The sequence below is a fragment of the Lutra lutra genome, chromosome 7 (genome assembly GCF_902655055.1).
Source record: "Lutra lutra chromosome 7, mLutLut1.2, whole genome shotgun sequence".
In the NCBI taxonomy this organism is placed as follows: domain Eukaryota; kingdom Metazoa; phylum Chordata; class Mammalia; order Carnivora; family Mustelidae; genus Lutra; species Lutra lutra.
In genome coordinates, this window is record NC_062284.1 from 60,476,299 (window position 1) to 60,492,281 (window position 15,983).

Genomic DNA, 15,983 nt, shown 5'->3' on the forward strand with positions numbered 1-15,983 from the left:
GATGCTTACTCTCTGGGTGATGTCAAGCAAGTTCCATAACCTCTTTGGACCTGAATCCTCCCATCTACAAAACGAAGAGAGTCAACGACTGTGAAGATCCCTGCTGCGATATATTCTTTTCTCTCCTCAAGGTCTTGCACAAAAACACCTCTTCAGGGAAGTCTTCCCTGATCCTGCCATTGTATGACTCATACCTTCTTGATTCCCACAGCATTTTCCTTAAATACTTTAATGGAACCTCTTTCATTCTACCTCAACATCCATTGTTCACTATGCTAAGTGAGCCGGCAGAAAGCAAACTGATGTCTTATTCAGCTCTAAACCCCAGGATGCCACATGATACCTTGTCCTTGGTGATTTATTCCACTCTCCTGTAGATCTGAACTGAATAGTGGACTCTGCTGATCCTCAGTTTTGTTTTACCTGATTCCCCACGTCCTTTCTACCCGGACTGCTGCAAGAATCACTGAGCCAGCACTGGCCTGTCAGGACTGGAATGAGCGGAAGGGCTGGGAGTGGAGGGCACCCTTAGACATGAGTTGTGGTAAATGTGTATTTGACTCTAGTGCTTACAGTGTAAGGAAGGTGGAAGGGCAATGTTAACAGCAAGAGCTAACATATAGTGAGTGTTCCCTCTGGCCAGGTGCCATGTTAAATGCTTGACCTGGATCAAGCCTCATAATAACACTGGCAGGGAGGGATTGCCATCATTCCCATTTTGCAGACAGGGAAGCCAAGGCACACAGAGGTAAAATATTTGATCAAGGTCACAACTAGGTAAGTCATGGAGTCAATGACTTATAATGACTTTGGAGTCAAAGTCCACTTTCCTAACTATCACTGCCAGTAAGTACAAAGGTGGTGATTAAAGCACATTTACAATTCTCAATATTGCTTGATGCTCTGTATTATAATTTCCATCCACCTTCGACACATGGTAGATGTAACAAACAACAATTCTTGACCTTCCTTGTTAAGATTGGTTAGAAAAATTGTTACTTTCTATATCAAGTTACACTCTCTAAGGAATCATCATCTGATTAGAAAGCATCAACTTTTAGAATCATCAACTTTAACCTCTGAGTTCCAAAATGATGGGCCTTAGGAACAAAGGATGGAGAAGGTGGAAACAGGCAAGATGGGGCAACGCTACAGGGACTGCTCTCTTCACATCTGTATCCCTAGCACCAGACTCAGGCTGACATATGGTAGGCACTTCATAAAAGTGTGTGGAATCAGATGTTTGTGGGGAATGTTTCCACGCTCCTCGGAAACACACGTGGAGAACAAGAAAGGAAACCAAAAAGAAACAGGGAGAACACTGTGAAGTTTGATTTGATAAAGGTCCAATGTTCTGGGCAGGGCATGGAGCACATAGCAAGGAAGAATGGGGCGAGGGCTGCAAGCAGAGAGACGGGCAATTCTCCCAAGTGGTGAGAGTATAAGTTGGTACTACCTCTCTGAAAGACAACCTCGGAAAAGATTTCAGGGGTGCCTAGCTGGCCAGTCGGTAGAGCATTCAGCTCTGGATCTCAGGGTTGTCGGTTTGAGCTCCATGTTGGATGTACAGATTACTTTAAAAAATTTTTTTTCAGGGGTGCCTCAGTGGCTTAGGCGTTAAGCATCTGCCTTAAGTTCAGGTCACGATCCCAGCGTCATAGGATTGAGCCCCACATCGGGCTCCCTGCTCAGCAGGAAGCCTGTTTCTCCCTCTCCCAGTCCCCCTGCTTATGTTCTTTCTCTCACTCTGTGTGTGTGTGTCTCTCTCTCTGTCAAATAAATAAATAAATAAATCTTTAAAAAAAGGAAAAAAATTATTTCTAAAAAATAATTTTTTTCCAGAGCTTTTTAAGTTGTATTTATTTTTATTTTTTTTAAAGATTTATTTATTTGAGGGGCGCCTGGGTGGCTCAGTGGGTTAAAGCCTCTGCCTTCAGCTCAGGTCATGGTCCCAGGGTCCTGGGATCGAGCCTCGCATCTGGCTCTCTGCTCCGTGGGGAGCCTGCTTTCTCCTCTCTCTCTGTCTGCCTCTCTGCCTACTTGTGATCTCTGTCTGTCAGATAAATAAATAAAATCTTTAAAGAAAAAAAATATATATATATAGCAAAGTAAGGGTGTGGGATACCTAATTTAAATTGGTGGTCAGGAAAGGCTCTCTGAGGGTGTTATATTTGAAGAGCGATCTGAATAAGGTGCACACGTGAGATACAGATATACAACTGTCAGAGAATGTTCTAAGCAGGATTTACAGGTATAAAGGCCCTAAAGCAAGACTGTGTTACGGGAGTTTGAAAAAAAATCCCTGGAGGCCCATTTCACACCCAGTAGGAAAGGTATTAACCCCCAAAAAAGAGACAATAACAAGTGTTGTGGAGGATGTAGAGAAATTGGAGCCCTTGTGCACCGCTGGTGGGAATGTGCAATAGTGTGGCTGCTGTGAAAGGCAGTATGGAGTTTCCCCAAAACATTATATATCGAGTTATCATATGATCCAGCAATTCCACTTATGGGTATAGATCCAAAAGAACTGAAAGCAAGACTTTTTTTTTTTTTTTAAGATTTTATTTATTTATTTGACAGAAAGAGAGATCACAAGTAGGCAGAGAGGCAGGCAGAGAGAGAAAGGGAAGCAGGCTCCCTGCTGAGCAGAGAGCCCGATGCGGGGCTTGATCCCAGGACCCTGAGATCATGATCCGAGCCAAAGGAAGAGGCTTAACCCACTGAGCCACCCAGGCGCCCCAAGACTTTTTTTTTTTTTTTAAAGATTTTATTTATTTACTCATGAGAGACAGAGAGAGAGGCAGAGGCAGAGGGAGAAGCAGGCTCTCCACTGAGCAGGGAGCCCAATGTGGGGCTCTTTTCCAGGACCCTGGGATCATGACCTGAGCCGAAGGCAGATGCTTAACCCACTGAGCCACCCAGACGCCCTGAAAGCAAGACTTTAATACTTACATACTTATGTTCACAGGAGCGTTATTCACAATAGTCAAAAGGTAGAAATCATCCAATGTCTGTCAACAGATGAATGGATAAACGAAATGTGGTGATGCGGTATATACATTCATTGAAATATTATTCAAACTTAGAAAGATGGGGGAACGCCTGGCTGGCTCAGTCAGCAGAGCATGCATCTCTTGATCTCAGGGTTGTTGAGTTCCAGCCCCATGCTCGGTGTAGAGATTACTTAAAAAAATAAAATCTTGGGATGTCCGACATCGGGCTCCTTGCTCAGTGGAGAACCTGCTTCTCTCCTTCTGCCTGCCGTTCCCCTATTTGTGCTCTCTCTCTCTCTGACAAATACATAAATAAAATCTTAAAAATAAATAAATAAAATTTTAAAAATATGTACATATTTAAATAAAAAATAAAAAGGAAGGAAATACTGATAAATGCAACAACATGCTTGAAACTTCAGAAAACTGTTAAGCAAAAAAAGCCAGACACAAAAGAACAAAGATATGATATTTGTAAATTCACTTACGTGAGGTACATAGAATAGTCAAGTTCACAGAGAAAAGAAGTAGAATAGTAGAGAAGGGAATGGGGAGTTAATGTTTAATGCTATGGAATTTCAGTGTGGGATGATGGAAAAGTTCTGGAGATGGACAGTGGGTACTGTTGTACATCAATGGGTATGTACTTAATGCCACCTGGAATTGTGCACTCAAAAAGGGTTAAGATGGTAAATTTTATGTTATGCATATTTCAGCAAAATTTTTAAAAAGTCACAGGAGGACTGAGATGGCAAGAGCTTAGTGAGCAAGGGAAGGATGACAGGGAACATGAAGGAAAGGTAACATGAGCCCTACAGGCCAGGGAAGGCCTTCAGGTTTTCTTTCTTTCTTTTTTTTAAGATTTATTTGAGAGAAAGGGAGACAGAGAAGGAGCACAAGTACGGCATAGGCGGGAGGGAAAGAGAGAAGTAGGCTCCCTGCTGGGGCTCGATCCCAGGACCCCGGGATCATGACCTGAGTGGAAGGCAGATGCTAACTGACTGAGCCACCCAGACGCCCCTGATTCACATTTTTAAAGGCTCACTCTGGCTGCTGTGTGAAGAGGCTTAAGGTGGCAAGACAGAACTAGAAAAAGGGCCAGAAGGCCACTGCAGTCACCCAGGTAATTCCTGAGATTAATTCAGAATCTCTTGAAGGTTTCCAAATGGCATTAATCATGATGTACTCTTCATCTTGGCAGAGAAGATGGGGGCCTTTCCCAGGACAGAGCCCTGCTCCAACAGAGACTGAGTGAGTGCATGAGTGGATAGGAGGAGCACGCATGCACACAGGCACACACACAGGCACGTGCCCATGCGCAGGTAAGAATAAGGGGCTCACTGCTTCAGATTCTAGCAAGGAAGTGAATTCCCAGGGCATGATCCTCTCCCCAGGAGCACTTCCACACCAAATCTAGGTCTTTAATTCAAGGCTTTTCTAGAAGAAGATATTATTATATAGGAGATAATACCTGCCTATCTCCTCTGAGGCTGGAATGGGAACAAAAATCTCTACCTAGGAATTGCTGAGCCTCTAAATTTCCACCAATGGTGGTGTTTAGCCCACTTCTGGGCCTCCTAGGTTTGTTACACCAAGACGATGGCAGAGGGGGAAGTTTCATGTACAGAAAGGTGGCGCTGACCTTGCCCCTACCTCTAATAGGGGTAGGCAAACTTTTTCCGTAAAAGGCCAAAAATTTTAGGAGGCCAAATATGGTCTTTGTCAAACAATCTTCTTTGTGCTGGTTTTGGTTTGGTTTGATTAGTTGGTTGTTTTCATCATAAAATATATATAACAGGGGTACCTGGGTGGCTCAGTTAGTTGAGCCTCTGACTCTTGACTTTGGCTCAGGTCATGATCTCAGGGTCATGACACTGAGCCCTGCGTCAGACAAGCATAGAGCATGCTTGGGAGTCTCTCTCTCCTTCTTTCTGCCCCTCCCCCTGCAGCTCATCCTCTCCTTCTCTCTCTCTCTCTAAAAAAAAAAAAAAAGTGTGTGTGTGTGCGTGTGTGTGTGCGCACGTGTGTGTGTACACACACACACACCACACATATATAAATGTTTTAATTTAAAAAATAAAATATTTTAATTTTTTAATTTAAAAATTTTTAATTAAAAAATAAAATTTTTTAATTTTTTAATTTAAAATTTTTTAATTAAAAAAATAAAATATGGGGTGCCTGGGTGGCTCAGTGAGTTAAAGCCTCTGCCTTCAGCTCAGGTCATGATCCCAGGGTCCTGGGAAGGAGCCCCACCTCGGGCTCTCTGCTCAGCAGGGAGCCTGCTTCCCTTCCTCTCTCTCTCTGCCTGCCTCTCTGCCTACTTATGATCTCTGTCTGTCAAATAGATAAATAAAGGCTAAACAAAAAAATCTTAAAAAAAAAAATATACATAACATAAAAGTTACGATTTTAGCCATTTTTAAATTTTTTCTTTTTTTTTGTAGTGAGAGAGGACTCAAGAGCAGAAGGGTGAGGCTGGAGGGAGAGGGGGAGAGAGAATCTTTTTCTTTTTTTTTAAGATTTTATTTATTTTTCTGACAGAGAGAGATCACAAGCAGACAGAGAGGCAGGCAGAGAGAGAGAGGGAAGCAGGCTCCCCACCGAGCAGAGAGCCCAATGCGGGACCCGATCCCAGGACCCTGAGATCATGACCTGAGCCAAAGGCAGCGGTTTAACCCTCTGAGCCACCCAGGCGCCCCGGGGAGAGAGAATCTTAAGCAAGCTCTACAACCAGCGCAAAGCCCCGATGTGGGGCTCCATCTCACAACCCTGAGATCACAACCTGAGCGGAAATCAAGAGTCACATGTTTAACCAACTGAGCCACCCAGGCCCTCCACCATTTTAACCACTTTTAAGTGTACAGTTCTGTGGCATTAAGCACATTCACATTAGCATGTAACCAACACTGCAATTAGTCTCCAGAACTTTTTACATCCTGTAAAACCGAAACTCTGTAGCAGTTAAACATTAATTCCTCATTCCACCTCCACCTTCCAGCCTGTGGCAACCACCATTCTACTTTCTATCTCAAGAATCTGACTACTCAAAGAACCTCATATAAAAGGAAACTCACATAAGAAATGGTGGACAGGGGCGCCTGGGTGGCTCAGTGGTTAAAGCCTCTGCCTTCGGCTCAGGTCATGATCCCAGGGTCCTGGGATAGAGTTCCGCATTCGGGCTCTCTGCTCAGCAGGGAGCCTGCCTCCTCCTCCCCTCTCTCTCTCCGCCTGCCTCTCTGCCTACTTGTGATCTGTCTGTTAAATTAAAAAAAAAAAAAAAAAAATCTTAAAAAAAAAAAAGAAAGAAATGGTGGACAATGGGTTGCTTCCACCTTTTAGCTATTATGAATAACGCCACTATGAACATGGGTGTACAAATATCTATTTAAGTCTCTTTCAATTCTTGTGGGTATATACACAGACGCGAAACTGCTGAATCGTATGATAATTCTGTGTTTAATTTTTTTGAGGACTCAACACACTTTTCCACAGCAGATGCATCCACCACCAACAATGCACAAGCATTCCAATTTCTCCACATCTTTGTCCACACCTGTAACTTTCTGTGTTTGGTTGGTTGTTTTTTTTTTAGTAATAGCCATCGTAATGGGTGTAAAGTGGTATCTTATTGTGGTTTTGCCTTGTATTTACCTAATGATTAGCGGTACTAAACATCTTTTCAAGTACTTACTGGCCATTTATATATCCTCTTAAGGAATTTACTATGTTCTCCATTATTTTATAGTTGTACCTCGCCTACTGACAAGTAGGAACAGCACCTTTTACCCTTTATAAACCGCCTTCTCACATATTCCTTATCTCATCTGAGTGAAAACTGGATACTGGCCTGCTTAGACCTTGGTCTCTTGTCTAGACAACTGCCTCACCCAACTCCCTTAGTAGCAGCTCATCTACCCACCCCCACCTCTGAGTGATAGACACATCAACAGCTCCCAACCTCCTTCCTCCGAGTTCTCGATTTCAGGGTTCCAACACACAGGCAGGATTTGATGCAAAATGTCCAAAATAATTTCTCACTATTAATGAAGTACATATTAAACAGTTTACAAATGCAGAGCATTCAGAATAGTGCCCAGCACATAGGAAGGACTATATAGATGTTAGGCATTATTAATATTAAATTTTAAGAGTTATGAGACAGGTCTAGCAGATGCTTTTGGTGCTCTGTACACATCAATGGTCAACTTCTGATTTCTGCTGCAGTTGCAGGAGACAGTGATGTGCAGGCTGACAGCATCTCTTCCCCCAGAACCCTACTGATCTTGCCCAGAGCTTCCTCTTCTCACAAGCTCACACAGCTCATGAAGTATAGGGACATTCGAAGGCATTAACTTTCATCTGATGAATTATTCGCCTCCCTTTCCTACATTGCTACAACCTCCACCATTATCCAGGGGATGATAACACAAACCCTAATTACAGCTTGATCAGTTAGAATCCCACTCCCTGGCACCTTTATCAACACCTTCGCGTGGAACTTCAGGCCCTCTCGCTTTACTCTTCTGATCCTCCCACTTTGAGCTCACTAGCACATTTTCAGAGGGCAACAATGGGCTGGGCTGGAAAACAGATGGCAGAATCACAGGTCACACTGCCAAGAAAGGGATGGCAAGGGAGGGCAGGAGCCTTGAGACAGGACTTTTTTCCGCCCTAGGCTTAAGCGGAGTTAAGTCAGCCTTCAGGGGGTGACCGTAATAAGTAGCTCAAGGGAGAAAAGGCTAAAGCGGATTCAGAGGCTGACAGTGCGCAGGCGCAGGGAGGGGACTAGGGTTCCCTCTCAGGCTCACCCAGCTACCTCTCCTAGGCAAAGGCCAGAGGGAGAGCACCGTACCCAGCGCTAGAAGCCTCCCTTCTGGGTACTCCAACTCCTCGTGAGGCTGTCAGACCATCCAGGAAACGTCTGGGAAACCACCTTCTGAGGCTGTCGGGCCGTCCCTCATTCCCCGCCTAGGGCCCGCCGGAATCTGTAAAGCGGCTGCCAGCGATGGCGAGGCGCCAGGAGAGAAAGGGCCACCAGGGCGGTCGTCGGATTCGGCCCTCCTCGCCACGGTTCTCACCTCTTTGTCCGCCGCTTTCTCCTCGATACCTAGCAGCGCATACAGGTCCATCTGTAAGAGCTCCTTGGCCACCGCCATGGTTCCAACCCTGACTGGATTCGTACTACAACTCCCAAGAGCCTAAGCGTGCGTAGGGATTCCCCAGGACCGTCACCGGAAACGGGCTGAGTGGCGCTTAGCCCCCTGGGAAATGTGTTCTGGATCAGGCTTGACTGTCTCTGAGGGAAGGGAGGAGCCGCGAATGAACTACGCCTCCCAGCAGTCACCGCGCCTGCCGCGGCCACTCTCCGGCTAGAGTGGCCGAACGCGATTTTGCTGCGAGAGGCCGCAGCAAGCCCGCGCGAGTGGGCGTGGGACGGGGGCGGAGCTTCGTGAAACTCGGAGGGTCTCGGGACTTCGCGGGAGCGATCTCTCAGCTCTGTGGAACCTGTGGTGCTTCGCCGGCCACCGGAATGGAGAGTAGGTGCTACGGATGCGCTGTCAAGTTTACCCTCTTCAAGAAGGAGGCGAGTCTTCTCCCCGCGGGCTAGAGGGCCAGGGAGGATGTGGAGTGGAGGAAAAGCACAGGACTTGAAGTCCGTAGACTTGGTTTTATGGCCCTTTTCCAGCTGTGTGGTTTTGATGAAGTCACTGAACCTCAGTTTCCATTTCTGTAAAATGGGCTTAACGCTCCCTCGCTTTCGGGGTTGACATGAAGGTCCAGAGAGGTGCTGGAGGTGAAAGTGCCCTATAAACTGTAGAGCACGCTTCTGTCCTTTCTAGAAAGGTAGGCTTTCCTGTCCACCAAGTGTAATATGCAGCTGTTTCCTTCCCTCCACCCTGCTCCTTCGCAGCCCAGTCTTAGTTACTATCCTGTGACCACCCATCACACTATGCCCGTTACTCCCTTTGCTCTGAAACCTTCACCGTCATGCAGCCTGCCCTTCCCAGGTTTCTTGAGTTAAATTACTGCCCTTCCTTCTGCTCCCGGAGCACCATGACAAAGTCTCGTTCTCTGCACCGGCCCCTAAGTTCTCCAGGTAAACTATAGGCTTCCTCTGCCCACTTGTGACCAGGAGATAGAAACCAGATTGGATGAATGAATAGCAGTAGGAATGCAGATCTGTGTAACACTTAGAAATCTGGGTTTTGGAATCAGGGTGGTCAGGGTTCAGATTTGAGCTCTGCTGTCTCATTCGTGGAATGAGCTTGGTTTGGACAAGTCATGTAACCCCTCTGACCCCATCTAAGATAGGAATAATAATGGTGGTCATCAGGATTAAGTAAAGTAGTGTGTATAAATTATATGGATTATATCAGATGATGAATATTAAGTACTGAATTTAGTGCCTGGCACACAGTAAGTGCTTAATAAATAGAGGCTATTGTTATCCCATACTGAAGCCAAGCCACCCTTCATCTCTGCTGAGGCAGAGAAGGCAGGGACTCTATACTCTCTGATACTCCTTTGTTGAAGAGTTAGTGACTTGCAGCATGAAGTTTTTCCTGTTTGTTTTCTACACCCCAGCATCAGGGAATTGAAGACAAGAGTAGAAAGCATGGGAATTTTGCATAAAGCTTTATTTGATTTGAATAAATCCACCCCTCTCTCTCCCCAGGCCTTAGGGGCCCCACTGCTCATCCTCCTCCCAGCAGTTGTCACAACTTCAGTGCCTTCCCTCTCTGTGTGGTTGGAGAGTCACAGGGAGGAGCCTGCAGGGGAGGGTGAGAGATGGAACCTCCTACTTCGTGTTTCTTGTAGTATGGCTGTAAGAACTGTGGCCGGGCCTTCTGTTCTGGCTGCCTGAGCTTCAGTGCAGTGGTGCCTCGGACAGGGAATACCCAACAGAAAGTCTGCAAGCAGTGCCACGAGGTCCTGACCAGGTGAGAAGTTGACATGGGCAAGGGTTTAGCCAAGCATGGTACCAATCAGCTGGCCAGCCCACACAGCTTTGTGCTCTGTGGCTAGAAATCAGCTCCGGAAGTGTTTGGGTGGGAGGCATTGACTGGCAGATGGCGGGACTTCTGATACCAGATTTCTTCCCTATAGAGGGTCATCTTCTGCCAATGCTTCCAAGTGGTCACCACCTCAGAACTATAAGAAGTAAGTGCTGAACGGACAGAGACAAATAGGGATGGGAAAAAGACAAAGGAGCCATAGGGCAGGACTCTCTTCCCACCCTCTAGATCAAATGAGCACAGGGTCAAGAGAATGTCATATCTCAGCCTCCTGATGCTCTTTTGGGCTCAGACAGTAGCTTCTCAGCCCTCGCCCCAAAAACATTTCTTGGTAGACCTTGTCCTCTCAGTCAGACCCTCCGATTGGTCAGCTGGGTGACATGAATGAGGCCCACAGAATATTGTCCATTGGAGTCCTCCCTGGATGCCTATAAGTGATTTGAATGGGAAATGGTGAGTGGATGCCTTCACCCCTCCCTTCTGCATTCTTCAATCTCATTCTTCAATCTTTAATTCTCATATCTCATACCCTATCAGGCGTGTGGCTGCCTTGGAAGCCAAGCAGAAGCCCAGCACTCCCCAGAGCCAGGGACTGATCCATCAAGACCAAGTTATTGCTGAGCGCCTAGCACGGCTCCGCCAACAGAACAAGCCCAGTGAGTGGGGGCAGACCGGGTGACCTAAAAGAACCATCCAGACCTCCTGGGACTAGGATTCCTTGTGATCTTACAGGGCTTCTCCCTACCACTTTCAGAGTCAGTGGCCTCACAGGCGGAGATAGAAGCCAGGCTAGCTGCGCTGAGGGATGAACCCCGGGGTTCCATCCTTTCCACCCAAGAAATGGAGGCACGGCTTGCTGCACTGCAGGGCAGAGTTCCACCTTCTCAGATCCCCCAGCTTGTGAGTTCTTGGGGGGTACAGGGGTCCTAGGATAAGGACCTTGCAGAAGCCCAGACACATGTATGCCTATGTACTTCGTAGAAGTTGACAAAACCTACCCACCCCAACCTCATGATCCTCAGGCCTGCTTCGAGGCCAAGGAACCAGGGACAAGCAGCATGATGGGGTGGGACAGGAAAGAATGGCCAGATCTACTCAATTATGCGGGCCCTGGATTAGTCCCCTTTCCCTGAGCTTTGGAAACGTCAGCATCCACCCCTAACCTAGACTGTTCTGTGCCTTATGGCGTTGCTTTTCCCCCTGCCCTGCTCCCCACTGAAGTTCCTTCCTCTGAGCAGGCACATCAGACACCAGACACCAGAACCCAAGCCCAGCAGGCACAGGATCTGCTGACAGAGATGGCAGCACAAGTGGCTATTGATGAGAGCTGTCAACAAGGAGGCCCAGGTAACTTCTCCACCTGGGTCCCCCAGGGACCTGCCCCCCACTCTTTCCCCAAGTAGGATGGGCTCTGCTGCCCACCCTCTGGGACACACATATAAATCAGAGAACAATCAACATTATAAATTATGGTTTATTCGAACAGGAGCCAGTGTAAGCCTCGCAGATGAGTGTGTGGGCTTTCGAATCAGAGGGTGATTTCTTATTCTACCACTTAAACTAGCTCTGTGACCCTGGGAAAGTTATATGACCTAAGTCTCACTAGCCTCGTCTATAAAATGGAAGTATATGTAGTAAAACCCACCTCATGGGGAAATCACAAGAATTAAGTGAGCTAACCTAATAAGCACTTAACACCCCTCCTGGTTCATAGTAAGTGGTCAGCAAATGTTCTCTGCAATGAAGATTATGATGATAAGGATGAGGAATAGTCTACTTAAATTTAATTAAAATTCAGTGAAATTTGGGGCACCTGGGTGGCTCAGTCAGTTAAGCATCTGACTCTTGATCTCAGTTTAGATCTTGATCTCAGGATTGTGAGTTTGAACCATGCATCAGGCTCCACACTGCACATGAAGCCAACCTTTAAAAAAAACAAACAGGGGCGCCTGGGCGGCTCAGTGGGTTAAAGCCTCTGCCTTCAGCTCGGGTCATGATCCCAGGGTCCTGGAATCGAGCCCCACATCGGGCTCTCTGCTCGGCAGGGAGCCTGCTTCCCCCTCTCTCTGTCTCTGCCTACTTGTGATCTCTATCTGTGAAATAAATAAATAAAATCTTAAAAAAAATCCTATTGGAAAAAATTCCAAATGCTTCAGAGCAGGAGTTCTTAACCAGGGATGATTTCCCAGGGATGATTATCTGGAGACCCTCTGGTCACAGCTTAGAGGGTGCCCTGGCACCTAGCAAGCAAAGGCTAGGGATACTGCCCAACATCCATAAAGTGCCTGGGCCAGGCCCCACAACAGAATTGTCCTGTCCAAAATAGCAGTGAACCAAGATTGAGAAGCTCTGCTTTAGAGACATAATCTCATTGAATAGCCTCCACAATCTTATACGTACTCTTATTATCCATATTTTATAAACAAAACGAAGGCCTAGTGAGCTTAAGGAACTTGACAGAGGTCCCAGGTATTACGTGGCAGCGCTGGGACTTGAGCTCAAAGCTGTCTGATTTTGAACCTCTTGCTCTGAATCGCTGAGCTCAAGGGGACAGTGCCAGGGCCACGCCCACTCGGTTAGAATTCTTCCTGCCTCCTACCACAGAAAAGCGCATCCTCTCATGTCCTCTCTGCTGCCCTCTGGAAATACTCATGCCAGCCTGTAAGGTTAGCGTTTCCATATCCTCATCTTTTTGGCCAACATGTAAAAATACCAGGAGTGGGGATGGATATAGTTGGAAAAAAACATTTCGAGGATTACTAGTATTTTACATTTGGAAAAATGGAAGAAAGATTGATTTTATTGGTAATATAAACCGCAGGAGCTAATACTGAGCAAAAAGCTGGTAATCTATGGTTTTTAAAAAAAGAAGTTGAGTAACAGGCTCATTGGCTTCTGATGAGAGATCTTGGAATGACTCTGCCTCCCTGACCGCTTCTCTCCTCCCAGCTGCCTCTGTCCAGAATGACCTCAACCAACGTGGCCCAGGGGGCCAGAGCACTAATTCCAAGGGGGAGACCACCTGGTCCCTGGAAGAGGCGAAGAGCAGGCTGCTGGCTGAGGCAGCAGTCGAGCTGCGGGAAGAGAACACAAGGCAGGAGAGGATCCTGGCCCTCGCCAAGCGCCTGGCTGTGCTGCGGGGCGAGGACCCTGATAAAGGTAGAGGCTGGGAAGCAGCAGCTCACTCATGTCCATCAAGCAGGCCCCCCCACCCCGACACACACACCCCCATGCCACCCTCTACAAAATGGTGACTACTGGCCATGCTGGGTCAGATGCTGGGAATTCCTGTGCCCGGGGGTCTATTGAGCTCTGCCGAGAGCCTCAAGGAAGGTACTGGGGAGAAATAGTAGAAAAGGAGTACATAGGAGCCATCAGGGGCCTGGAACCCCCAGTCCCTTCAGATGCAAAGTTTTCTGTTCCCGTCCCCCAGCCCTGCAGGGTGGGGCATGGAAGGGCAGGATCTGATCAATGGCGACAGAGGCTGCCTAGCTCTGGAACAAGCACCACTGGAAAGCAAACCAGCTCCTGGGGGGCAAAAGTACAGCTCCTCAGGCGAACTCTCTCCATGTTACTCGTCCTCTTCTGCTCCTGTCATTCCTTCTTCAAGTGACCCTCCAGGACTATCACCTCCCAGACAGTGACGATGAGGAGGATGAGGAGACGGCCATCCGGAGAGTATTGCAGCAGGTGGGCCCTGCCTGACCCACCTGACCAGCCCTTGTCCTGTCCCTGTCTCACTGCCCCAGCCCCCTGCCTGGCCCCATTCACCCTGCCTCTGCTCTCTGCTGAGTGGCCAGTCTGCAGCTCCGGTTCTCGCTGGGGCCCCCTCTGTCTCTGTGACCCAGACCTGCCTACTGGCCCCTGGATATAGGATATCAACCGCCACTGGCAAAAGATAAAGGGAGATGGGTTGAGAAGCTAAGGCCACAAAGCACAGAAATCCTCTTGTGGAAGAGAGTCAGGTCTAGTCCTGGAACAGGGAGCTGTACCTATTCGCTCTGCCCACAGCTCACCGAAGAAGCTGCCCTGGATGAGGCAAGTGGCTTTAACATCCCTGTGGAGCCCACTCTCCGAGCCCCCGCCCAGTCCTGCAGGGCAGATCCTGAGGTGAGAAAAGCACCCCCACCCCGGCCGCCACCACAGCCTCCCTCCCTGACTGGCCAGCCGCTTCTGCAGCAGTCTTCCACACACCTTCCTTTTTTCCCCCATCCCTCTTTGGTCCTGGCATGCCCAGGCCATGGCTGCCCGGCCCGAAGCTGAGGATGAGGAGCTCCCCTGGTGCTGCATCTGCAATGAGGACGCCACCTTGCGCTGCGCTGGCTGTGATGGGGACCTCTACTGCGCCCGCTGCTTCCGGTGAGTACGGCTGGAATGTTCTGTTGCACTGGGAGACGTCGAGGGCCACCCGTGATCCCTGACCTGTCTCTCTCTGCTCCGCAGGGAAGGCCACAATGCCTTTGAAATTAAAGAGCACCAGACATCTCCCTACTGCCCACCTTGCACAGGCCGAGAGCACTGAGGAAACCAGGCAGGCAAGCCCACCAGCAGTGGTGCAGGCTGGTGCGCCCACCCCTGGGCCCAGCCTCGGGGCGCCCCATGGGAGAGTGAGTCAGGCTAGCCTGTTCCTGGATACGCCCCTTCCTGAACCTCAGTGTCCCCGGAAGAAGGAAGCATTCTCCATTCAAGATGGTAACTGGGGGAAGCCAGAAGGAAGGCAGAAGTCAGGAGCCCGCCACCAGCCGGTGTGTGAGGCGTGGTAGGGAAAAGACGAGACTGAATCTAAGGGCAATGAGCTTTGAAACTTGCTCAAGGACCCAAGACCCTTCCCTGGTACTTAATGGATCTAATAAAAAATGTTGATATCTTAGGCCCAGCACCTCTTCTCTTTAGAACCCTGTGGGTTCTGAGCCTCAGCCCCTGGAGAGGTGGCAAGAGCAGGATTTCCACTCAAAGTGCAGTCCTGGAGGCGCCTGGGTGGCTCAGCAGGTTAACCTCTGCCTTCGGCTCAGGTCATGATCTCAGGGTCCTGGGATTGAGCCCTGCATCGGGCTCTCTGCTCAGCGGGGATCCTGCTTCCCCCTCTCTCTCTGCCTACTGCTCTGCCTACTTGTGATTTCTCTCTCTGTCAAATAAATAAATAAAATCTTTAAAAAAAAAAAAAAATGCAGTCCTGTGGAGTACGGAAAAAGGTGGGACCATCCTGCAGGCTTCTCCAGGCAGAAACAGTCCCATCCACCCTGGAGGCCGCATATGAAGTAGGCAATGGATACTCGTTCAACTGATCTGAACTGTGCATCTTGCTCTGGGCACCCCAGAGTAGCCCCCAAGCCCCAACATCTTGGATCTCTCAACCTCCCTTGTACTTAGGTGGTGCAGGCACAGACAATGAATGCCTACCCTGCTTTCTGCCTTACTCCCAAATGATGCCACCTCCCCGGGCTCCTGTCCCAACCTGCCAGCCATTCAGACCCAGTAGCTTTCCAGCAACATGCTCTTGAGCTGACTCCTGGCCTCTCAGCCTGTAACTCTTTATACCTGTCTGCTTAATTCCTGCTTTTTCTCTTTCTGCTGCTGGCTGGAGCCCGCTCAAGATAGTCCTCGGCCTGATGCCTCCTGACTTATTTAGGGGGACAGGAAGGTTGAGCCTTCCCTGATGTCCCCAGACCCTGCTAGGTTTTACCTGTTACCTCTCCTCTGGGATTCAGAACTAGTATTTGCCACTTGGGCTCCTATTGTCAGTGATGCAGGATGCTGTGTGTCCTAGTCTCGTGCCCTCTTTGGCTTCCAGCCCTTGCTAGATCATGGGCTCTAAAGCAGAACTGTGATCTTCTCTGAATGCTCAAGGCCAACTTGGGTAGATGGACGGAGGAGGTGTGGATAGAGCCTGGTGGCTCAGGATGCTGGCCCCCTGGTATATCACTTTACCCTCCCCTCCCTGCCCCTCAGGAAAGATATGCTGCACACTCCA

General features: G+C 48.4%; 2 protein-coding genes across 11 annotated transcripts in view; one reads left to right on the plus strand and one right to left on the minus strand.

Annotated features, from left to right (window-relative positions):
- The window catches only part of DNAJC17 (DnaJ heat shock protein family (Hsp40) member C17), a 44,593-nt gene extending 36,368 nt beyond the window's left edge, over positions 1–8,225 (minus strand). For 4 of the 7 annotated variants that reach the window (XR_007128857.1, XR_007128858.1, XR_007128856.1 and 1 more), the window contains exon 1: positions 8,075–8,218. Coding sequence is in view for 4 of the 7 variants with exons in the window: in XM_047738627.1 (XP_047594583.1) it covers positions 8,075–8,152 (78 nt within the window). In the remaining 3 variants the exon portion in view is untranslated. Of the gene's footprint in view, positions 1–8,074 lie in introns of all 7 variants that reach the window. The other 3 variants (XM_047738625.1, XM_047738628.1, XM_047738624.1) reach the window with 3 other exon arrangements.
- A 101-nt stretch (positions 8,226–8,326) lies between these two features.
- On the plus strand, positions 8,327–14,884 carry ZFYVE19 (zinc finger FYVE-type containing 19). 4 transcript variants are annotated; one of them, XM_047738619.1, is made up of 11 exons: positions 8,327–8,580; positions 9,816–9,937; positions 10,104–10,157; positions 10,550–10,668; positions 10,767–10,912; positions 11,251–11,359; positions 12,962–13,171; positions 13,623–13,702; positions 14,024–14,122; positions 14,244–14,371; positions 14,456–14,884. In XM_047738619.1, exons 1-11 carry the CDS (start codon positions 8,527–8,529, stop codon positions 14,532–14,534), a joined length of 1,200 nt encoding a protein of 399 aa, XP_047594575.1. In that variant the 5' UTR covers positions 8,327–8,526; the 3' UTR covers positions 14,535–14,884. The 4 variants fall into 4 exon arrangements, with proteins under 4 accessions (XP_047594575.1, XP_047594576.1, XP_047594578.1 ...); XM_047738620.1 differs by having other exon boundaries at positions 14,250–14,371; XM_047738622.1 differs by having other exon boundaries at positions 14,244–14,884.
- Positions 14,885–15,983: the final 1,099 nt, after the last annotated feature.

Excerpts from the sequence above, each read along its gene's own strand:
- ZFYVE19 (XM_047738619.1), top strand. The coding sequence starts at position 8,527 with ATGGAGAGTAGGTGCTACGGATGCGCTGTCAAGTTTACCCTCTTCAAG. Across the intron at positions 11,360-12,961 it reads CTGTCAACAAGGAGGCCCAG|CTGCCTCTGTCCAGAATGAC; the intron begins GTAACTTCTCCA and ends CTCTCCTCCCAG. Across the intron at positions 13,172-13,622 it reads GGGCGAGGACCCTGATAAAG|TGACCCTCCAGGACTATCAC; the intron begins GTAGAGGCTGGG and ends TCCTTCTTCAAG.